Below are 16,297 nucleotides of genomic sequence, written 5' to 3' on the forward strand. Positions count from 1 at the left end.
AATCAAGGCGGAGCAGACCCAAGTATGGTGCTTAATTAGCATTGCCTGTGGAAAAAGGGTGAGGCGGCTGAATGTGAACAGCCACCAACAGGAGGAATATATTGCAAACCAAAGGTCAGGCGTGCATGGCATGGTGATGGTCAGCCACCAGACCAATGTAGCATAACTACAACCAAACAGAACTTCTCCTAGTATAGTTGCCTTATTCCATGGAGGTTCTGGGCTTTTCATGCAAATAGTCAGATAATGAGGTGCTGGACATTAACCAGTCACAGCTACATTAGAGGCTGATTTGTATTTTAGGCTTATTCTATTACATAAGATCTGGTGAATATCTACAATTAGATTCTTTTTTTATTGCATTTGTTTCCAATATTACTCAGTCAGCGCTTATTAAATGTTAGACTTTGCAGCGTCTGTCGGATTCGACCACACACCACAGTATTCCTGTATCACTTTACTAAAGATAGGTTTCTGCACTTTCCTTGTGGTGAAATTCAAGTAAATTCTCAGTTATTGTACATCACCCATAGATTGCAAACCAGCACAGGCTATTCTGCTGACTTTGGTAAAAAAAAAAAAATGTAATTTTAATGTTTTTTTTTTTTTCGGGTATCTGAAAATGCACACATGACACATCTGGACCAGTAAAACATAATTGTCTCTGGACTAGCACGAACAGTATTGGCATGGCAGCAGATATGGACTAGGTTACTACTGAACCATGACACAATCGTGCTGGCCCACAACTATTCTAGAAAGCCTCATCCACATTGCACTAAGTATACAGAGATTTACGGAGGATTACAGGAGGCTGTCACGTTTGGGCCCGGAGACAAAAAAATGGCCAGTACAGAATGTATGAACACAGTAATTCCATATTTACACAACCTCTGAATATACAGTTCCATATTAATGACCAAACTAGTAAAAGTACAATGCCGCTAACCTATTACCTGTCATGAGAACAGTTGTTGTGGATAAATAGGTGAAGGTGCCGAGAAATATAAGGTGGCACAATTTTCCCCACATTTGAGATCAAGGGAAAGAAAGATCATGGGCGGCACGGTGGCTCAGTGGTTAGCACTGCAGTCTTGCAGCGCTGTGGTCCTAGGTTCAATTTCCACCAAGGACAACATCTTCAAGGAGTTTGTATGTTCTCCACATGTTGGCATGGGTTCCTCTGGGTACTCCGGTTTCCTCCCACACTCCAAAAAAAACCCAAAACATACTGATAGAGAATTTAGATTGTGAGCCCCAATGGGGACAGCGTTGCCAATGTATAAAGCGCTGTGGAATTAACAGTGCTATAATAAATGAATTATTATTATATTATCACGCATGTTGAATTTCAATGCCCAATCCTCCCTCCACCCCCCAGACATGTCAGAAGCTGCACTCTCATTTCTTCCCATTCATACTGTTAGACAAGGCCTGGAATACATGTGGGACACTATAACTGATGGGATTCAGCCATAGGATGGGACTGAACAGATCTTATCCAGCTATTTTGTGTAAGCACCTTCTCACTGACTGGCTCAATTACTAGCACATATTGATAATAGAAATTCCTGTAAATGTTTATTTGCTGCATTGATAACTTGCAAGAACTCACCGAAATAAACATGCTAAAAAAGGCCGCCATATTTACCAACCCTGGTAACAATATGAATGCACTACATGACTCAGCAGCCTTCATGATAAAGGCGGGGGAAGCACAGGTGCAAAATACCGATAACACAACCACTCACACCGACCATTCCTGGAGGTGTCAGGTTTCCTGGTACTATAAATGCACATGGATAAGACTTGTATAGGGCGCCGGTCACACACATAAGTGGATTGCAGTGTCTGGCTTAGTCTATTACTGACTCCAATATGATTAGTCAGAATAATCCTTTTGTTTACACCTTATTCAGCTAAATTATTTTTTTCCCTTCCCGCCTGCAGCTGTATCTTCATGCCAGGATGAGAGGAGATTGGGCCCGGCTGCTGCGTCCCACCATTCAGTTTGCGCTCGTTGCGGTGTCCATCTACGTCGGCCTGTCCAGAGTCTCTGACTATAAGCATCACTGGAGCGACGTCCTGACCGGCCTCATCCAAGGAGCCATTGTTGCTGTTCTTATTGTAAGTAAAACCTCCACCTTTAACCCCATTAGTGCTGAAAAGCTAATCTTACATGGCTCTCTAGCACTTAGGCCTTTAAAGGGAACCTGTCAGGCCCTCTCTGCCCTCCAGCCCTGTATAATGCTAGTCACGAATATGAACTTTTTTTTTTTAAACACTTAACCCTCGCAGGGGATGTTGTTTCCCCCGACTAGTCAGCCCTCTTTCCCTGCCTTTGTGACCATGATAACATGATTTTTACAAGTTGACCTCACCGCCAGCTAATGGAAATCTTGCAAATGAATATTTTAGCCGTGTCCGTGAGCCTCAAAAGCAGGGTGTAAAGTTCCCAGCTTCATTAGGCACACTGTGCATGACCGGGACTTCCGGTTATACAGTGACGCTGACTAAATGATCAAGATTTACATTAGCTGGTGGTGATTACTAGGCTATGTGCGCACACAGCGTTTTTTTGACGCTGCATTTTTGGCAACTAAAAACGCATAAACACACCCAGGAAAAAAAACGTACCGGTTTTGCTGTGTTTTTCCAATGCATTGCATGGGGGGGGGAGGAAACGCAGGAAAGAATTGACATGTCCATTTTTTTTTTAAGCTCAAAAATGCAGCTTAAAAAAAAAGTTGTGTGCGGACAGCAAAAATAAACTCAGACTTTGCTGAGGAAGCAAAGTCATGCAGTTTTGAGCCCAAAAACGCTGCGGAACTCACTGAGCGCACATAGCCTTAGTCTGGGGAACTAACGCCTCTGACTAGTCAAGGCCTAATTAGCACAGGATCAGCGAGGTTTATAAGTTTTGTTTAAACATTCATATTAGTGAATAGCATTAGAGGGCTGGATAGGCAGGAATTTGGCCATACAAGTATCAATGCTGCTGGGTTGGAGGGCAGAGGGGGACCCAACAGGTTTCCTTTACAGTGAACTATCTTTCTGTGCTGATAATTAGTCAAAGTATAATTGCTCTGTGCTTCATAGCTGGGCTTATCATCTTAAATACATCAATACATCATCTTACCTGCTCGTTTTCCCTCCTCTTTGACGGCTCTAGCTTCATAGAGCGAAATTAAGCAGGTGGGAAGGTGCATTCTCTAGTCACTGACTTGGTTTTATGTGTGATATAATTTACACTACCTTTGTGCCAAATGCATTATGATTTATGCCAGTCGGGCCCTCTCCTCATTACACCAACTATGTGAAAAGCGCGGAGTTTAAAGTCGCCCAGAAAATTGCACATTTTTGTGAAGGTTTATGCCAGTTTTCTTGGTGCAAATAAGCGTTGCACAAACTGGTTTACACAATCCTGCCATAATAAACATTTAAGTGCCCAATTCACCAAACTGACTTCACGTGCAAATGCTTCTTCTCCACACCACACACTTCATGTATAGCCGACGACTCTGCCTTTTCCTTTGTACTACATGTAATCAGATCCTAACGCTGAGCTATCTCCCTGTGCATGGAAACATGTCTGATAATGAGGCCCCATTTCATGTGTTCAGTCCCTGCTGGAGCTGAATGCCACACACAAGACAAGTGCAGTTTGTGGACATAATGGTTCATTGATCAAAGTGAGGCAGACAATAGAGGGATAATTACAGAAAATTCCTGCCTGGTAGTTCCCGCGTCTGCAATTACAGCCTGTATTTATGTCCCCGCGTCCTCACTCTTATTTCTTCCTCGCAGGTCGTATACGTCTCAGATTTTTTCAAAATTAAGAAGAGTGGATTTAATCAAAAAGAAGAAGATTCGCACACGACTCTGCACGAGACGTCTACCAACGGGAACCACTACGGCAACAGTCACCAGCCATGAAAGCCACTCATGTGCCGAATAAAAATTCTATACTGCTTTTATTATTTTCACCAGTATTAAGAGTTTAATCTCTTAATCCCTGTTAATTAGCCTTTAACCCTGTTAATGCTGGAGAGGCTAATCCTGCATGGCACTCTAGCACTTACGCCTTTAAATTGCACCCGTCTCGTATGTACCACTCACGCAGCCAATTTGGGGCCTGAATAGATATGAAAACGCAGCATCTCGGAGCGCGGTGAAGTTGCTGCATTCTCATGCCTGAAAAAAGAGGATTACAAAAAGGCTGCCGAACCCTTATATAAGCAACATGTGCAATGGACAGCTGCTGCTATACCTGTTGGATGCCCACTTTGTATATAGTTATAAAGAACACCTTTTATGTATATGTTATAGCTTTAAATAAAATTTGTTTTTAAAGGGTTTTATAATAGAAAAACAAGGCTGCTTTCCCAAAACATGAAAAAAAGTGCCCTAGAGGTTGTGTGCGGTACTGCAGCTCAGCCTCATTTACTTCAATACCAGGTATGGGATTGCATATTTGAGAAAGCAGCTGTTTTTCTAACTTTCGATAACCCATGTTTAATTTTTTTTTTTTTTTTTTTTTAAGGACCTGTTCAGACTGGTAGTTTTCCTTTTAGGGCTCCAGTATATCTAAAACACCAGACCCCTTAATGGAAACCTAGCAGACCCTTACATAGGATCTGCAGTGGCTCAGATAAGACCACACTAGTGTGAACAGAGCTTTATCAACTATACAAATGAGAGAATGAGATGTGGTATTGAAATTGTACATTTTTTTAATTAAAATAGTGTGGAAATAGTATGTACAAACTTGTATTATATTGCTTTGCTCGAACGTTGCTTGTTCTGCAAATGTATAACACAGACACATTAAAACAAAAAAGGTTTATAGCAAACATCTGGCCTCTGGTAATTCTGTTGTCCGCAGAGCTTGCACTCCAGATGCCAACCACATCGATACACAAAGATCTTCAAATCCATTTCACTATAGGTACAGACTGGCAGCAAACACAATGTCCCTTTTGATCTTCGTAATTCCTAAAAGAAGAACAATCGCGTTAATGACAGTCTTCTCATGAACTGCGGAATAAAAGAACAAAGTCTTCACTGGAAATCTCTAAATTGTTACAATATTCTTATAGGAATTCACATTCTCACCCCCAAAAAGAGAAGGTGGAGTCGTGAGAAAAGTCTGGTAATTATATTTTGGAAATCACTTTTCAGCGTAAACATGATGTGAGGTCTGACGGCTACACCCAGCAATTACAATTCATTTTTAAGCTGGCGGGGTTTTCAGCCATAATAGGAATAGTCTCCACTGTTTCAGCTCTTGCATCTTTAAAATGCAGAATGTGTAATTGCTATCCTGCCCGCTGTGCGATGTAGAGCGGACAAATCTTCAATGTGAACTGTCTGCACAGCAAACCTGGGCTGCTCAACAATTTTCTATTCCGATACATGTATGCTCACGAGTAGTCAGTGCCCGGCCTGCCCGTCTGATGCCAATTCACTGCTTATTATTAGGATGACAACATCCAAGTACTGCGGGGTGAGTGGGAGGTGATGAAAAACCCACATCCCGTCATGTAATCCAGCACTCTACTACTATCTGTTATACTTATATGCAATATGACAGGCAGGTTTATGCTCAGGGAAGTTGCAGCACCTATAATGCTGGCAAAATGCTTATAAAGAGGAAGCTACACGAGAGTATGGACTGGTCAGGTTTTATGGTAAAGGATAGGTTTGCAGTAAAGTAAATCATAATCTGCTGCTCTATTGTATTCTGCATGACTATGTCAGGATATACAGGACTGATCACTTAAAGGGGTACACTCCAGGGAGATAAAAAATAATCTTCTGTCCTTCAGCCTATGAACACCTACCAGATAAAGCAGAGGTAGAGATTCTCCAACGTAATACTTGGCATCGACAGGGAGATAAAAAAAAAATTCTACTACTGTCCCTGCCCTTAAAGTATAAAGATGAGATCCATAGTGCTGTTCCTGTAATTCATGTAACGGAGGACCTGTGCCCCTCCCCTTTGTACATTACATTACACAGGGGGTGTGGCCTACTCTGTTGCCTAGTAATAGCCAGCCTCCTGATACATTCTGCTTCCCTGGAGTCAGAACATGTAGCCGCGTGCCCCCCCCTGATCTGACAGAAGATATCAGGGGGCTGGCTGTTACTAGGCAACAGGGAGCAGGCCACAGCCCCTGTGTAATTTAAAGTACCAAAAGGGGCACAGCTTCAGCATTACAGGAACAGCACTATGGATTTCATCTTTATAGTTTGAGGTCAGGGATAGAAGAATTTCATCTCCCCGGGGTACCCCTTTAAATTTGCCGATATGCCAACCATTAGGTTTGATAAGCGTCTCTGCTTCTGCTTTGTGTTAGCTGTCCATTGGGCTGCAGGCCTGGAAGCACAGCAAAAAAAATAAACAAAAAAAACCGTAACTTATAAGAGGACAATACAAGAAGATTTTTCTCCTAATCTTACACAACAACGATGTATTTAGGCTTTTTCAGAACACTAATGTATAACATCTAAGCAGCATCCTGGAATGGTTCATTCATTCTGGCCATTTAATTATTTGCAGCAACTTTATGGCAAAAACTAGACAGATTTTTGATGGCCATCAATTTGGTCATTGCCTTAAAGCCGCTTTACACGCTACGACATCGCTCAAGCGATCTCGATGGGGTAACGGAATTTGTGACGCACATCCGGTCGCTTTAGCGATGTCGTTGCATGCGACACCTATGAGCGATTTTGAATTGTCGCAAAAAACGGTCAAAATCGCTCATCGGTGACATGCCCCCCTGTTCTCGAATATCGCTGCTGCTCGGTGTACGAAGTAGTTTGTCGCTCCTGCGGCAGCACACATCGCTATGTGTGACACTGCAGAACGAGAAACCTCACCTTACCTGCCGCAATGAGGAAGGAAGGAGGTGGGCGGCATATTCTGGCCGCTCATCTCCGCCCCTCTGCTTCTATTGGGCGGCGGATTCGATGACGCTGCTGTGACATCGCTGTTACGCTGATCGACCCGCCCCCTTAGAAAGGTGGTGGTTCGCCGGTCACAGCGACGTCGCAGAGCAGGTATGTACGTGTGCCGCTGCCGTAGCGATAATGTTCGCTATGGCAACGATCACACGATATCACATGTACGATGGGGGCGGGTGCTTTCGTGCTCGACATCGCTAGCAATTGCAAGCGATGTCGTAGCGTGTAAAGCGGCCTTCAGTCACTATTCACACCTTTTTGTTTAAAGTAAAAATGTTTCTCACGTTTGTGCATTATTATTTCCCTAAAGGGGTATTCTCAAGTTGCGTCTTGAGCAGCCCGGAGCTCTGCAGTCTCCTTACTGCCTGGTGGCTGGGAGTGAGAGGAGTTGCTCCTCAAGTGACAGTTCTGGTCCAGGAGCTTTATCATGCTATTATCACTATATTTGCAAACACTAAAAGACCATTAATGTATAAGTGTAGATTATGAACATAAAGCAATAACTAAAGGGTGCTTTACACGCTGCGACATTGCTAGCGATATCGTCGGGGTCACGACGTTAATGACGCACATCCGGCGCCGGTAGCGACACCGCAGCGTGCGACACCAAGGAGCAACGATCGCAAAATCGTTCAAAAACTCTGATCGTTGACACATCGCTCTTTTCCTTAATATCGCTGCTGCCACAGGTACGATGTTCGTTGTTCCTGCAGCAGCACACATCGCTATGTCTGACACCGCAGGAACGACGAACATCTCCTTACCTGCATCCACCGGAAATGCGGAAGCAAGGAGGTGGGCGGGATGTTACATCCCGCTCATCTCCGCCCCTCCGTGACACCGCAGTGACGTTGCTATGACGCCAAACACACCTCCCCCTTGAAGGAGGAATTGTTCGGCAGTCACAGCAACGTCGCTGACAAAGTATGTGCATGTGACGCTGCCGTAGCGATAATGTTAGTTACGGCAGCGAGCACCAAATTTCGCACGAACGACGGGGGCGGGTGCTATCGCGCTCGACATCGCTAGCGATGTCGCAGCATGTAAAGCACCCTATAGTCTTTGAACGCAGCTCAAAAAAGTAAGAGCCATTATTAGAACTGCTCTTGAAGCTGTCAATGGTGGGGTATTTTGATTTTAAAGGGCATATAGCTGTTCATATCCTGGGCTAATTGCTCTATAGCCAATCATCCCATTGGATTCTAAAGATCAGACTTCTCTCCTGGAATGTAACTACTGTACACACTATTCTACTTGTCAAGCTCCTTGGAAACCAGCTGCACACTATACAAGATAAATACTCACAGCAAGAGAATTAGAACAGATATGAAAATAAGCAAGTTTGCAACTTTCTTGCTTTTTCTAACTAAAGCAATTTAATAACATCTCTAAGCTAACTTTACTTGGTTGAGGGTTTTTTTTCTCTCAAAAGCATCTGTATAACCAAAATCTCAGACAAATTTTTATTAATCATCTGCAACTTTTTGTAATTATGCTTTTTCATATCTACATATCTAGTTAGAGCAAAAAGCAAGAGACAAATGGAAGAGCATCTTTGATTTCGTACAAAATTAATCAACCCACATGTGCCATTTTGAAGAATTTGCCCACAAAAATAGGCAACAAACTGCAAATGATGAATTGGGTCTAAGACTACATGGCATCTACCTATGGTAGCAAAGAAGGGAATTTTGTTACCGTAAATTCCTTTTCTTCTAGCTCTTATTGGGAGACCCAGACGATTGGGTGTATAGCACTGCCTCCGGAGGCCACACAAAGCAATTACACTAAAAAGTGTAAGGCCCCTCCCCTTCTGGCTATACACCCCCAGTGGGATCACTGGCTCACCAGTTTTAGTGCAAAAGCAAGAAGGAGGAAAGCCAATAACTGGTTTAAACAAATTCTCTCCGAGTAACATCGGAGAACTGAAAACCGTTCAACATGAACAACATGTGTACCTGCAAACAAACCAAAAATCCCGAAGGACAACAGGGCGGGTGCTGGGTCTCCCAATAAGAGCTAGAAGAAAAGGAATTTACGGTAAGTAACAAAATTCCCTTCTTCTTCGGCACTCTATTGGGAGACCCAGACGATTGGGACGTCCAAAAGCTGTCCCTGGGTGGGTAAAGAAATACCTCATGTTAGAGCTGCAAGACAGCCCTCCCCTACGGGGAGGCAACTGCCGCCTGCAGGACTCTTCTACCTAGGCTGGCGTCCGCCGAAGCATAGGTATGCACCTGATAATGTTTGGTGAAAGTGTGCAGACTCGACCAGGTAGCTGCCTGGCACACCTGTTGAGCCGTAGCCTGGTGTCGTAATGCCCAGGATGCCCCCACGGCTCTGGTAGAATGGGCCTTCAGCCCTGATGGAACCGGAAGCCCAGCAGAACGGTAGGCTTCAAGAATTGGTTCTTTGATCCATCGAGCCAGGGTGGCCTTAGAAGCCTGCGACCCTTTGCGCTTACCAGCGACAAGGACAAAGAGTGCATCCGAACGGCGCAAGGGCGCCGTGCGGGAAATGTAGATTCTGAGTGCTCTCACCAGATCTAACAAATGTAAATCCTTCTCATACCGATGAACTGCATGAGGACAAAACGAAGGCAAAGAGATATCCTGATTAAGATGAAAAGAGGATACCACCTTCGGGAGAAACTCCTGAATGGGGCGCAGCACAACCTTGTCCTGGTGGAAGACCAGGAAGGGAGCCTTGGATGATAGTGCTGCCAGCTCAGACACTCTCCGAAGAGATGTGATCGCTACCAGAAAAGCCACTTTCTGTGATAATCTAGAAAGTGAAACCTCCCTCAGAGGCTCGAAGGGCGGCTTCTGGAGGGCAACTAGTACCCTGTTCAGATCCCATGGATCTAACGGCCGCTTGTACGGGGGTACGATATGGCAAACCCCCTGTAGGAACGTGCGCACCTTAGGAAGGCGTGCCAAACGCCTCTGAAAAAAGACGGATAGCGCCGAGACCTGACCTTTAAGGGAGCCGAGCGACAAACCTTTTTCTAACCCAGATTGCAGGAAAGAAAGAAAGGTAGGCAATGCAAATGGCCAGGGAGACACTCCCTGAGCAGAGGACCAGGATAAGAATATCCTCCACGTTCTGTGGTAGATCTTAGCGGACGTGGGCTTCCTAGCCTGTCTCATGGTGGCAACGACCCCTTGGGACAATCCTGAAGACGCTAGGATCCAGGACTCAATGGCCACACAGTCAGGTTCAGGGCCGCAGAATTCCGATGGAAAAACGGCCCTTGGGACAGTAAGTCTGGTCGGTCTGGGAGTGCCCACGGTTGGCCGACCGTGAGCTGCCACAGATCCGGATACCACGCCCTCCTCGGCCAGTCTGGGGCGACAAGTATGACGCGGCTGCAATCGGATCTGATCTTGCGTAGCACTCTGGGCAAGAGTGCCAGAGGTGGAAACACATAAGGGAGCCGGAACTGCGACCAATCTTGCACTAGGGCGTCTGCCGCCAGCGCTCTTTGATCGCGAGACCGTGCCATGAAGGTTGGGACCTTGTTGTTGTGCCGTGACGCCATTAGGTCGACGTCCGGCACCCCCCAGCGGCGACAGATTTCCTGAAACACGTCTGGGTGAAGGGACCATTCCCCTGCGTCCATGCCCTGGCGACTGAGGAAGTCTGCTTCCCAGTTTTCTACGCCGGGGATGTGAACTGCGGATATGGTGGATGCTGTGGCTTCCACCCACATCAGAATCCGCCGGACTTCCTGGAAGGCTTGCCGACTGCGTGTCCCCCCTTGGTGGTTGATGTATGCCACCGCTGTGGAGTTGTCCGACTGAATTCGGATCTGCCTTCCTTCCAGCCACTGCTGGAAGGCTAGTAGGGCAAGATACACTGCTCTGATTTCCAGAACATTGATCTGAAGGGTGGACTCCTGCTGAGTCCACGTACCCTGAGCCCTGTGGTGGAGAAAGACTGCTCCCCACCCTGACAGACTCGCGTCTGTCGTGACCACCGCCCAAGACGGTGGTAGGAAGGATCTTCCCTGCGATAATGAGGTGGGAAGAAGCCACCACTGCAGAGAGTCCTTGGCCGTCTGGGAAAGGGAGACTTTCCTGTCCAGGGATGTTGACTTCCCGTCCCATTGGCGGAGAATGTCCCATTGAAGTGGACGCAGATGAAACTGCGCAAACGGAACCGCCTCTATTGCCGCCACCATCTTCCCGAGGAAGTGCATGAGGCGTCTTAAGGAGTGCGACTGACTTTGAAGGAGAGTCTGCACCCCAGTCTGTAGAGACCGCTGCTTGTCCAGCGGAAGCTTCACTATCGCTGAGAGAGTATGAAACTCCATGCCAAGATACGTTAGTGATTGGGTCGGTGACAGATTTGACTTTGGGAAGTTGATGATCCACCCGAACGCCTGGAGAGTCTCTAGTGCAACATTCAGGCTGAGTTGGCATGCCTCTTGAGAGGGTGCCTTGACCAGTAGATCGTCCAAGTAAGGGATCACAGAGTGTCCGTGAGAGTGCAAGACTGCTACCACTGCCGCCATGATCTTGGTGAACACCCGAGGGGCTGTCGCCAGACCAAATGGCAGAGCTACGAACTGAAGATGGTCGTCTCCTATCACGAAGCGTAGAAGGCGTTGGTGCTCTGTAGCAATCGGCACGTGGAGATAAGCATCTTTGATGTCTATTGATGCTAGGAAATCTCCTTGAGACATTGAGGCAATGACTGAGCGGAGGGATTCCATCCGGAACCGCCTGGCGTTCACATGCTTGTTGAGCAGTTTTAGGTCCAGAACAGGACGGAAGGAGCCGTCCTTTTTTGGAACCACAAAGAGATTGGAGTAAAATCCTCGCCCCCGTCCCTGAGGGGGGACAGGGATCACGACTCCTTCTGCTCTTAGAGAGTCCACCGCCTGCAGCAGGGCATCTGCTCGGTTGGGGTGTGGGGAGGTTCTGAAGAACCGAAGTGGAGGCCGAGAACTGAACTCGATTCTGTACCCGCGAGACAAAATGTCTGTTACCCACCGGTCTTTGACCTGTGACAGCCAAATGTCGCAAAAGCGGGAGAGCCTGCCACCGACCGAGGATGCGGAGGGAGGAGGCCGAAAGTCATGAGGTAGCCGCTTTGGAAGCGGTTCCTCCATTTGCTTTCCTGGGGCGTGAGTGAGCCCGCCAGGAATCTGAGCTCCCTTGTTCTTTCTGAGTCCTTTTGGACGAGGAGAATTGGGCCTTGCCCGAGCCTCGAAAGGACCGAAACCTCGACTGCCACTTTTTCTGTTGAGGTTTACTTGCTCTGGGCTGTGGTAAGGAAGAGTCCTTACCCTTGGACTGTTTTATGATTTCAGCCAATGGCTCACCAAACAGTCTGTCTCTAGATAATGGCAAGCTGGTCAAGCATTTTTTGGAACCAGCATCTGCTTTCCAGTCCTTTAACCACAAGGCTCTGCGCAAAACTACAGAATTGGCGGACGCCATAGCGGTACGGCTCGTAGATTCTAGGACAGCATTGATAGCATAGGTCGCAAACACAGACATTTGCGAAGTTAGGGACGCCACTTGCGGCACTGCTGGATGTATGATAGCATCCACCTGTGCTAAACCCGCTGAAATAGCTTGGAGTGCCCACACGGCCGCGAATGCTGGAGCAAACGACGCGCCGATAGCTTCATAGACAGATTTCAACCAAAGGTCCATCTGTCTGTCGTTGGCATCTTTAAGTGAAGCGCCATCCTCTACTGCGACTATGGATCTAGCCGCAAGCTTGGAAATTGGGGGATCCACCTTTGGACACTGGGTCCAGCGTTTGGCCACCTCAGAGGGAAAAGGATAACGGGTATCCTTAGAACGTTTAGAGAAACGCTTGTCTGGATGAGCGTCGTGTTTCTGGATCGATTCTCTGAAGTCAGAGTGGTCCAAAAAAGCACTTAATTTACGCTTGGGATACAGGAAATGGAACTTCTCCTGCTGTGCAGCTGCCTCCTCTGCAGAAGGGGCTGGGGGAGAAATATCCAACAGTCTATTAATTGCCGATATAAGGTCATTAACCATGGCGTCACCATCAGGGGCATCCAGATTGAGAGGGGCCCCAGGATTAGAATCCTGATCACCGTCCTCAGTCTCATCACAGAGAGACTCTTCTCGCTGAGACCCTGAGCAGTGTGATGACGTGGAGGGTCTTTCCCAGCGAGCACGCTTAGGCTGCCTGGGACTGTCATCTGAGTCAGAGACTTCAGCCTGTGATGCTTGAGACCCCCTTGAAGTACGGATTAGTTCCAACTGAGGGGGACCGGAGAGCATAGACACAGCAGTGTCCATGGTCTGAGTAACTGGCCTGGACTGCAAGGTCTCCAGGATTTTTGTCATAGTCACAGACATTTTATCAGCAAAAACTGCAAAGTCTGTCCCCGTCACCGGGGCAGGGTTCACAGGCGTCTCTGCCTGGGCCACTACCACCATAGGCTCTGGCTGACGAAGTGCCACTGGGACTGAACATTGCACACAATGTGAGTCATTGGAGCCTGCCGGTAGATCAGCCCCACATGCAGTACAAACAGTGTACACAGCCTGTGCCTTGGCACCCTTGCGTTTTGCGGATGACATGTTGCTGCCTCCTCAGAGCAGTACAGGGTGTCCAGCCAAGAAGCGACCTTACAGTGCAACTATATATATATATATATATGGTACCAAGAAAAAAGTACACTAATATAACACTGAGGCACTAGTGGGGCCAGCACTAAGGTGCAGCTTACCGCCCGCTTAGGAGCGGGTGTGTGGTCGCCGAAATCCCTTTAGTCTGGGTCTCCCAGAGCCTGCTGCCTTTCCCCAGCCAGGCTGCATGTGTAATGGCTGCCGGCGTCCTTGTGGAGAGGGGGGGCGGGCCCTGGGCGTATACAGACGAAGAGCGGGAAGCCTGCTTCCCACTGTGCCTAGTGAGAGGGCTGGAGCATGTAAATAAAGCTCCAGCCCTCGGCGCTGCCAATTGAGCAGCGTCTCTCCCCTACCCTGATTGACAGGGTGGGGGCGGGAACGAAGCGGCGCTAGGCCGCAGAAGCCGGGGGCTAAAGTTAGAAGCGCCGCCGCCGTAAAAGCGCGGTCGGCGCAAAGTCCCCGGCGCACTACAAGTCGCAGCTGCGCCGCCGCTCCAGTAGCGGTCGGCGCAGTAGTTCCCAACATGTAACGTCACTCAGCAAAGCTGCAGTGACCTAACCCCAGCGCACAGCGCTACTGTCCCCGGCGCACTATAACACTCAGCAAGGCTTGAGAGTGTCCGTGCCTGCCGGGGACACAGAGTACCTGAAAGTTGCAGGGCCTTGTCCCTGAACGGCACTCCCGCTCCAAATCCAGCAGGTTCTCTGGGTCTGTGGATGGAGCCCGGCCTCAGGGCTTGGGGGCCGGCAAGATCCCACTTCCACAGAGCCCTCCAGGGGATGTGGAAGGAAAACAGCATGTGGGCTCCAGCCTCTGTACCAGCAATAGGTACCTCAACCTTACAAGCACCACCGCGGGTGAGAAGGGAGCATGCTGGGGGCCCCATATGGGCCCTCTTTTCTTCCATCCGATATAGCCAGCAGCTACTGCTGACTACAAACAGTGGAGCTATGCGTGGATGTCTGACCTCCTTCGCACAAAGCAGAAAACTGGTGAGCCAGTGATCCCACTGGGGGTGTATAGCCAGAAGGGGAGGGGCCTTACACTTTTTAGTGTAATTGCTTTGTGTGGCCTCCGGAGGCAGTGCTATACACCCAATCGTCTGGGTCTCCCAATAGAGCGCCGAAGAAATGTGTATTTACTAGATGCTTTGAAGTCACAAAACTATTTTAAAAGGCATGGGTCACATGGATTTCAGGATTTGCAATTTTTAGAAACAAAAAATTACATATTACAAAAAACCCCAAAAAACAAGAGAACCAAAAATCAAGCACACTCAGATGCATTACGACTGTAAGTAATGTGGTCACGTTACTACATGGGTCAGATTTTACCAAGATACATGCAGCCCCCTAGCCCTACTCTAGTGATATAATGGGACAGCACACCGATGTCTTTACCATTCACTGCTATTTCACATCAGGCAAATCCTGCTAGAATAATAAAAGCTGGATTATAATTACACTACGGGAAAAGTTTCTGACAAGGACAAAGCTATAAATACTGGGTGCTGTAATGTAATATACACGACTGTTCTGAGCATACAGTGCTTCCCGCAGGACCCCGGCGAGTGCTCTGCGGGGCCCCAGCTCTATTATTCTAGTCCACGAGTGAAGGTCTGGTCTCCCATTCAGCGGGGTCACAGGTCCCGCTTTGTTCTTCCACTTCTAATGAGTTGCTCACATTGTTCATCTGCTTCTCCCATAAAGGAACACACAGAAACCGCTAACTCAATCTTTCCCAACGAAATAAACCCTTTCTGCACACGGAGTTAAACCGCATGGACGCCTTATTAAAGGGAACCGGTCACCACTTTTTTTAGCCTAGAAGTTGCGGCCACCACCACCAGGCTCTTATATACAGCATGTTAGAATGCTGTATATAAGAACCCAGGCCGGGGGTATAACATAAAAATTACTTTAATACTTACCTAACGGTCGCACTGTGGGCCTTATGGGTGTCTCCGTTGTCCGGTGCCGGTGCCTCCTCTTTCAGCCATCTTCGTCCTCTTTCTGAAGCCTGGGTGCATGACACGGCTACGTCATACACACTCGCCGGTCCTGCACAGGCGCACTACAATACTTTGATCGGCCCTGCTCAGGACCTGAATGCTGGCGAGTGTGTATGACGTCGGACCAGTCATGCACCACAAGAGAAGAACAACAAAGATGATCAAAAGAGGCGGCACAGACATCGGAGACGCCCATAAGGCCCACAGCTCGACCGATAGGCAAGTATTAAAGTGTTTTTAATGTTATACCCCCGGCCTGGGCTTTTATATATAGCATGGTAACATGCTGTATATAAGAGCCCGGTGGTGGTGGCCGCAGCTTATATTCCAAAAAAGTGGTGACAGATTCCCTTTAACACTAGAACTACTGAGGTAGTCATTTTGACTACTTTGCACTATGTATTTCTATATAGGTGTCACGAGTCCAGTAGTTCTAGTGTTAAAGGGTTATCCCCATTTCCATAAATAGATAATTGTCTGATAGTGATTATAAAAACAAGTAATTTTGCAATTTACTAATTAATAATTGTTGCTGTTCTAGAGATACTAACACTTCTTTTGTGATCAGATGGTTGCTTTGGACACAGACCATGCGACAATGCAGGAGAAGCGCATTGTTTACATATTTAACAGAAAACAGGTGGAAACACTGTTGTGAAGCTGGCCAGAATCGCTGAAGCGCACCGTTACCACCAAA

The 16,297-nt window shown here is 47.4% G+C and overlaps 2 protein-coding genes across 4 annotated transcripts in view; one reads left to right on the forward strand and one right to left on the reverse strand.

Annotated features, from left to right (window-relative positions):
- The window catches only part of PLPP1 (phospholipid phosphatase 1), a 139,980-nt gene extending 135,127 nt beyond the window's left edge, over window positions 1–4,853 (forward strand). For all 3 annotated transcript variants that reach the window (XM_075326537.1, XM_075326545.1, XM_075326550.1), the window contains exons 5-6: window positions 1,951–2,127; window positions 3,808–4,853. In XM_075326537.1, the coding sequence (XP_075182652.1) occupies window positions 1,951–2,127; window positions 3,808–3,936 (306 nt within the window). In that variant the 3' untranslated portion in view covers window positions 3,937–4,853. The remainder of the gene's footprint in view (window positions 1–1,950; window positions 2,128–3,807) is intronic.
- MTREX (Mtr4 exosome RNA helicase) overlaps window positions 4,716–16,297 on the reverse strand; it is a 243,536-nt gene continuing 231,954 nt past the window's right edge. The window contains exon 27 of the mRNA XM_075326525.1: window positions 4,716–4,995. Within this exon, the coding sequence (XP_075182640.1) occupies window positions 4,943–4,995 (53 nt within the window). The 3' untranslated portion in view covers window positions 4,716–4,942. The remainder of the gene's footprint in view (window positions 4,996–16,297) is intronic.

This window comes from Anomaloglossus baeobatrachus, chromosome 1 (genome assembly GCF_048569485.1).
Source record: "Anomaloglossus baeobatrachus isolate aAnoBae1 chromosome 1, aAnoBae1.hap1, whole genome shotgun sequence".
Classification (NCBI taxonomy): domain Eukaryota; kingdom Metazoa; phylum Chordata; class Amphibia; order Anura; family Aromobatidae; genus Anomaloglossus; species Anomaloglossus baeobatrachus.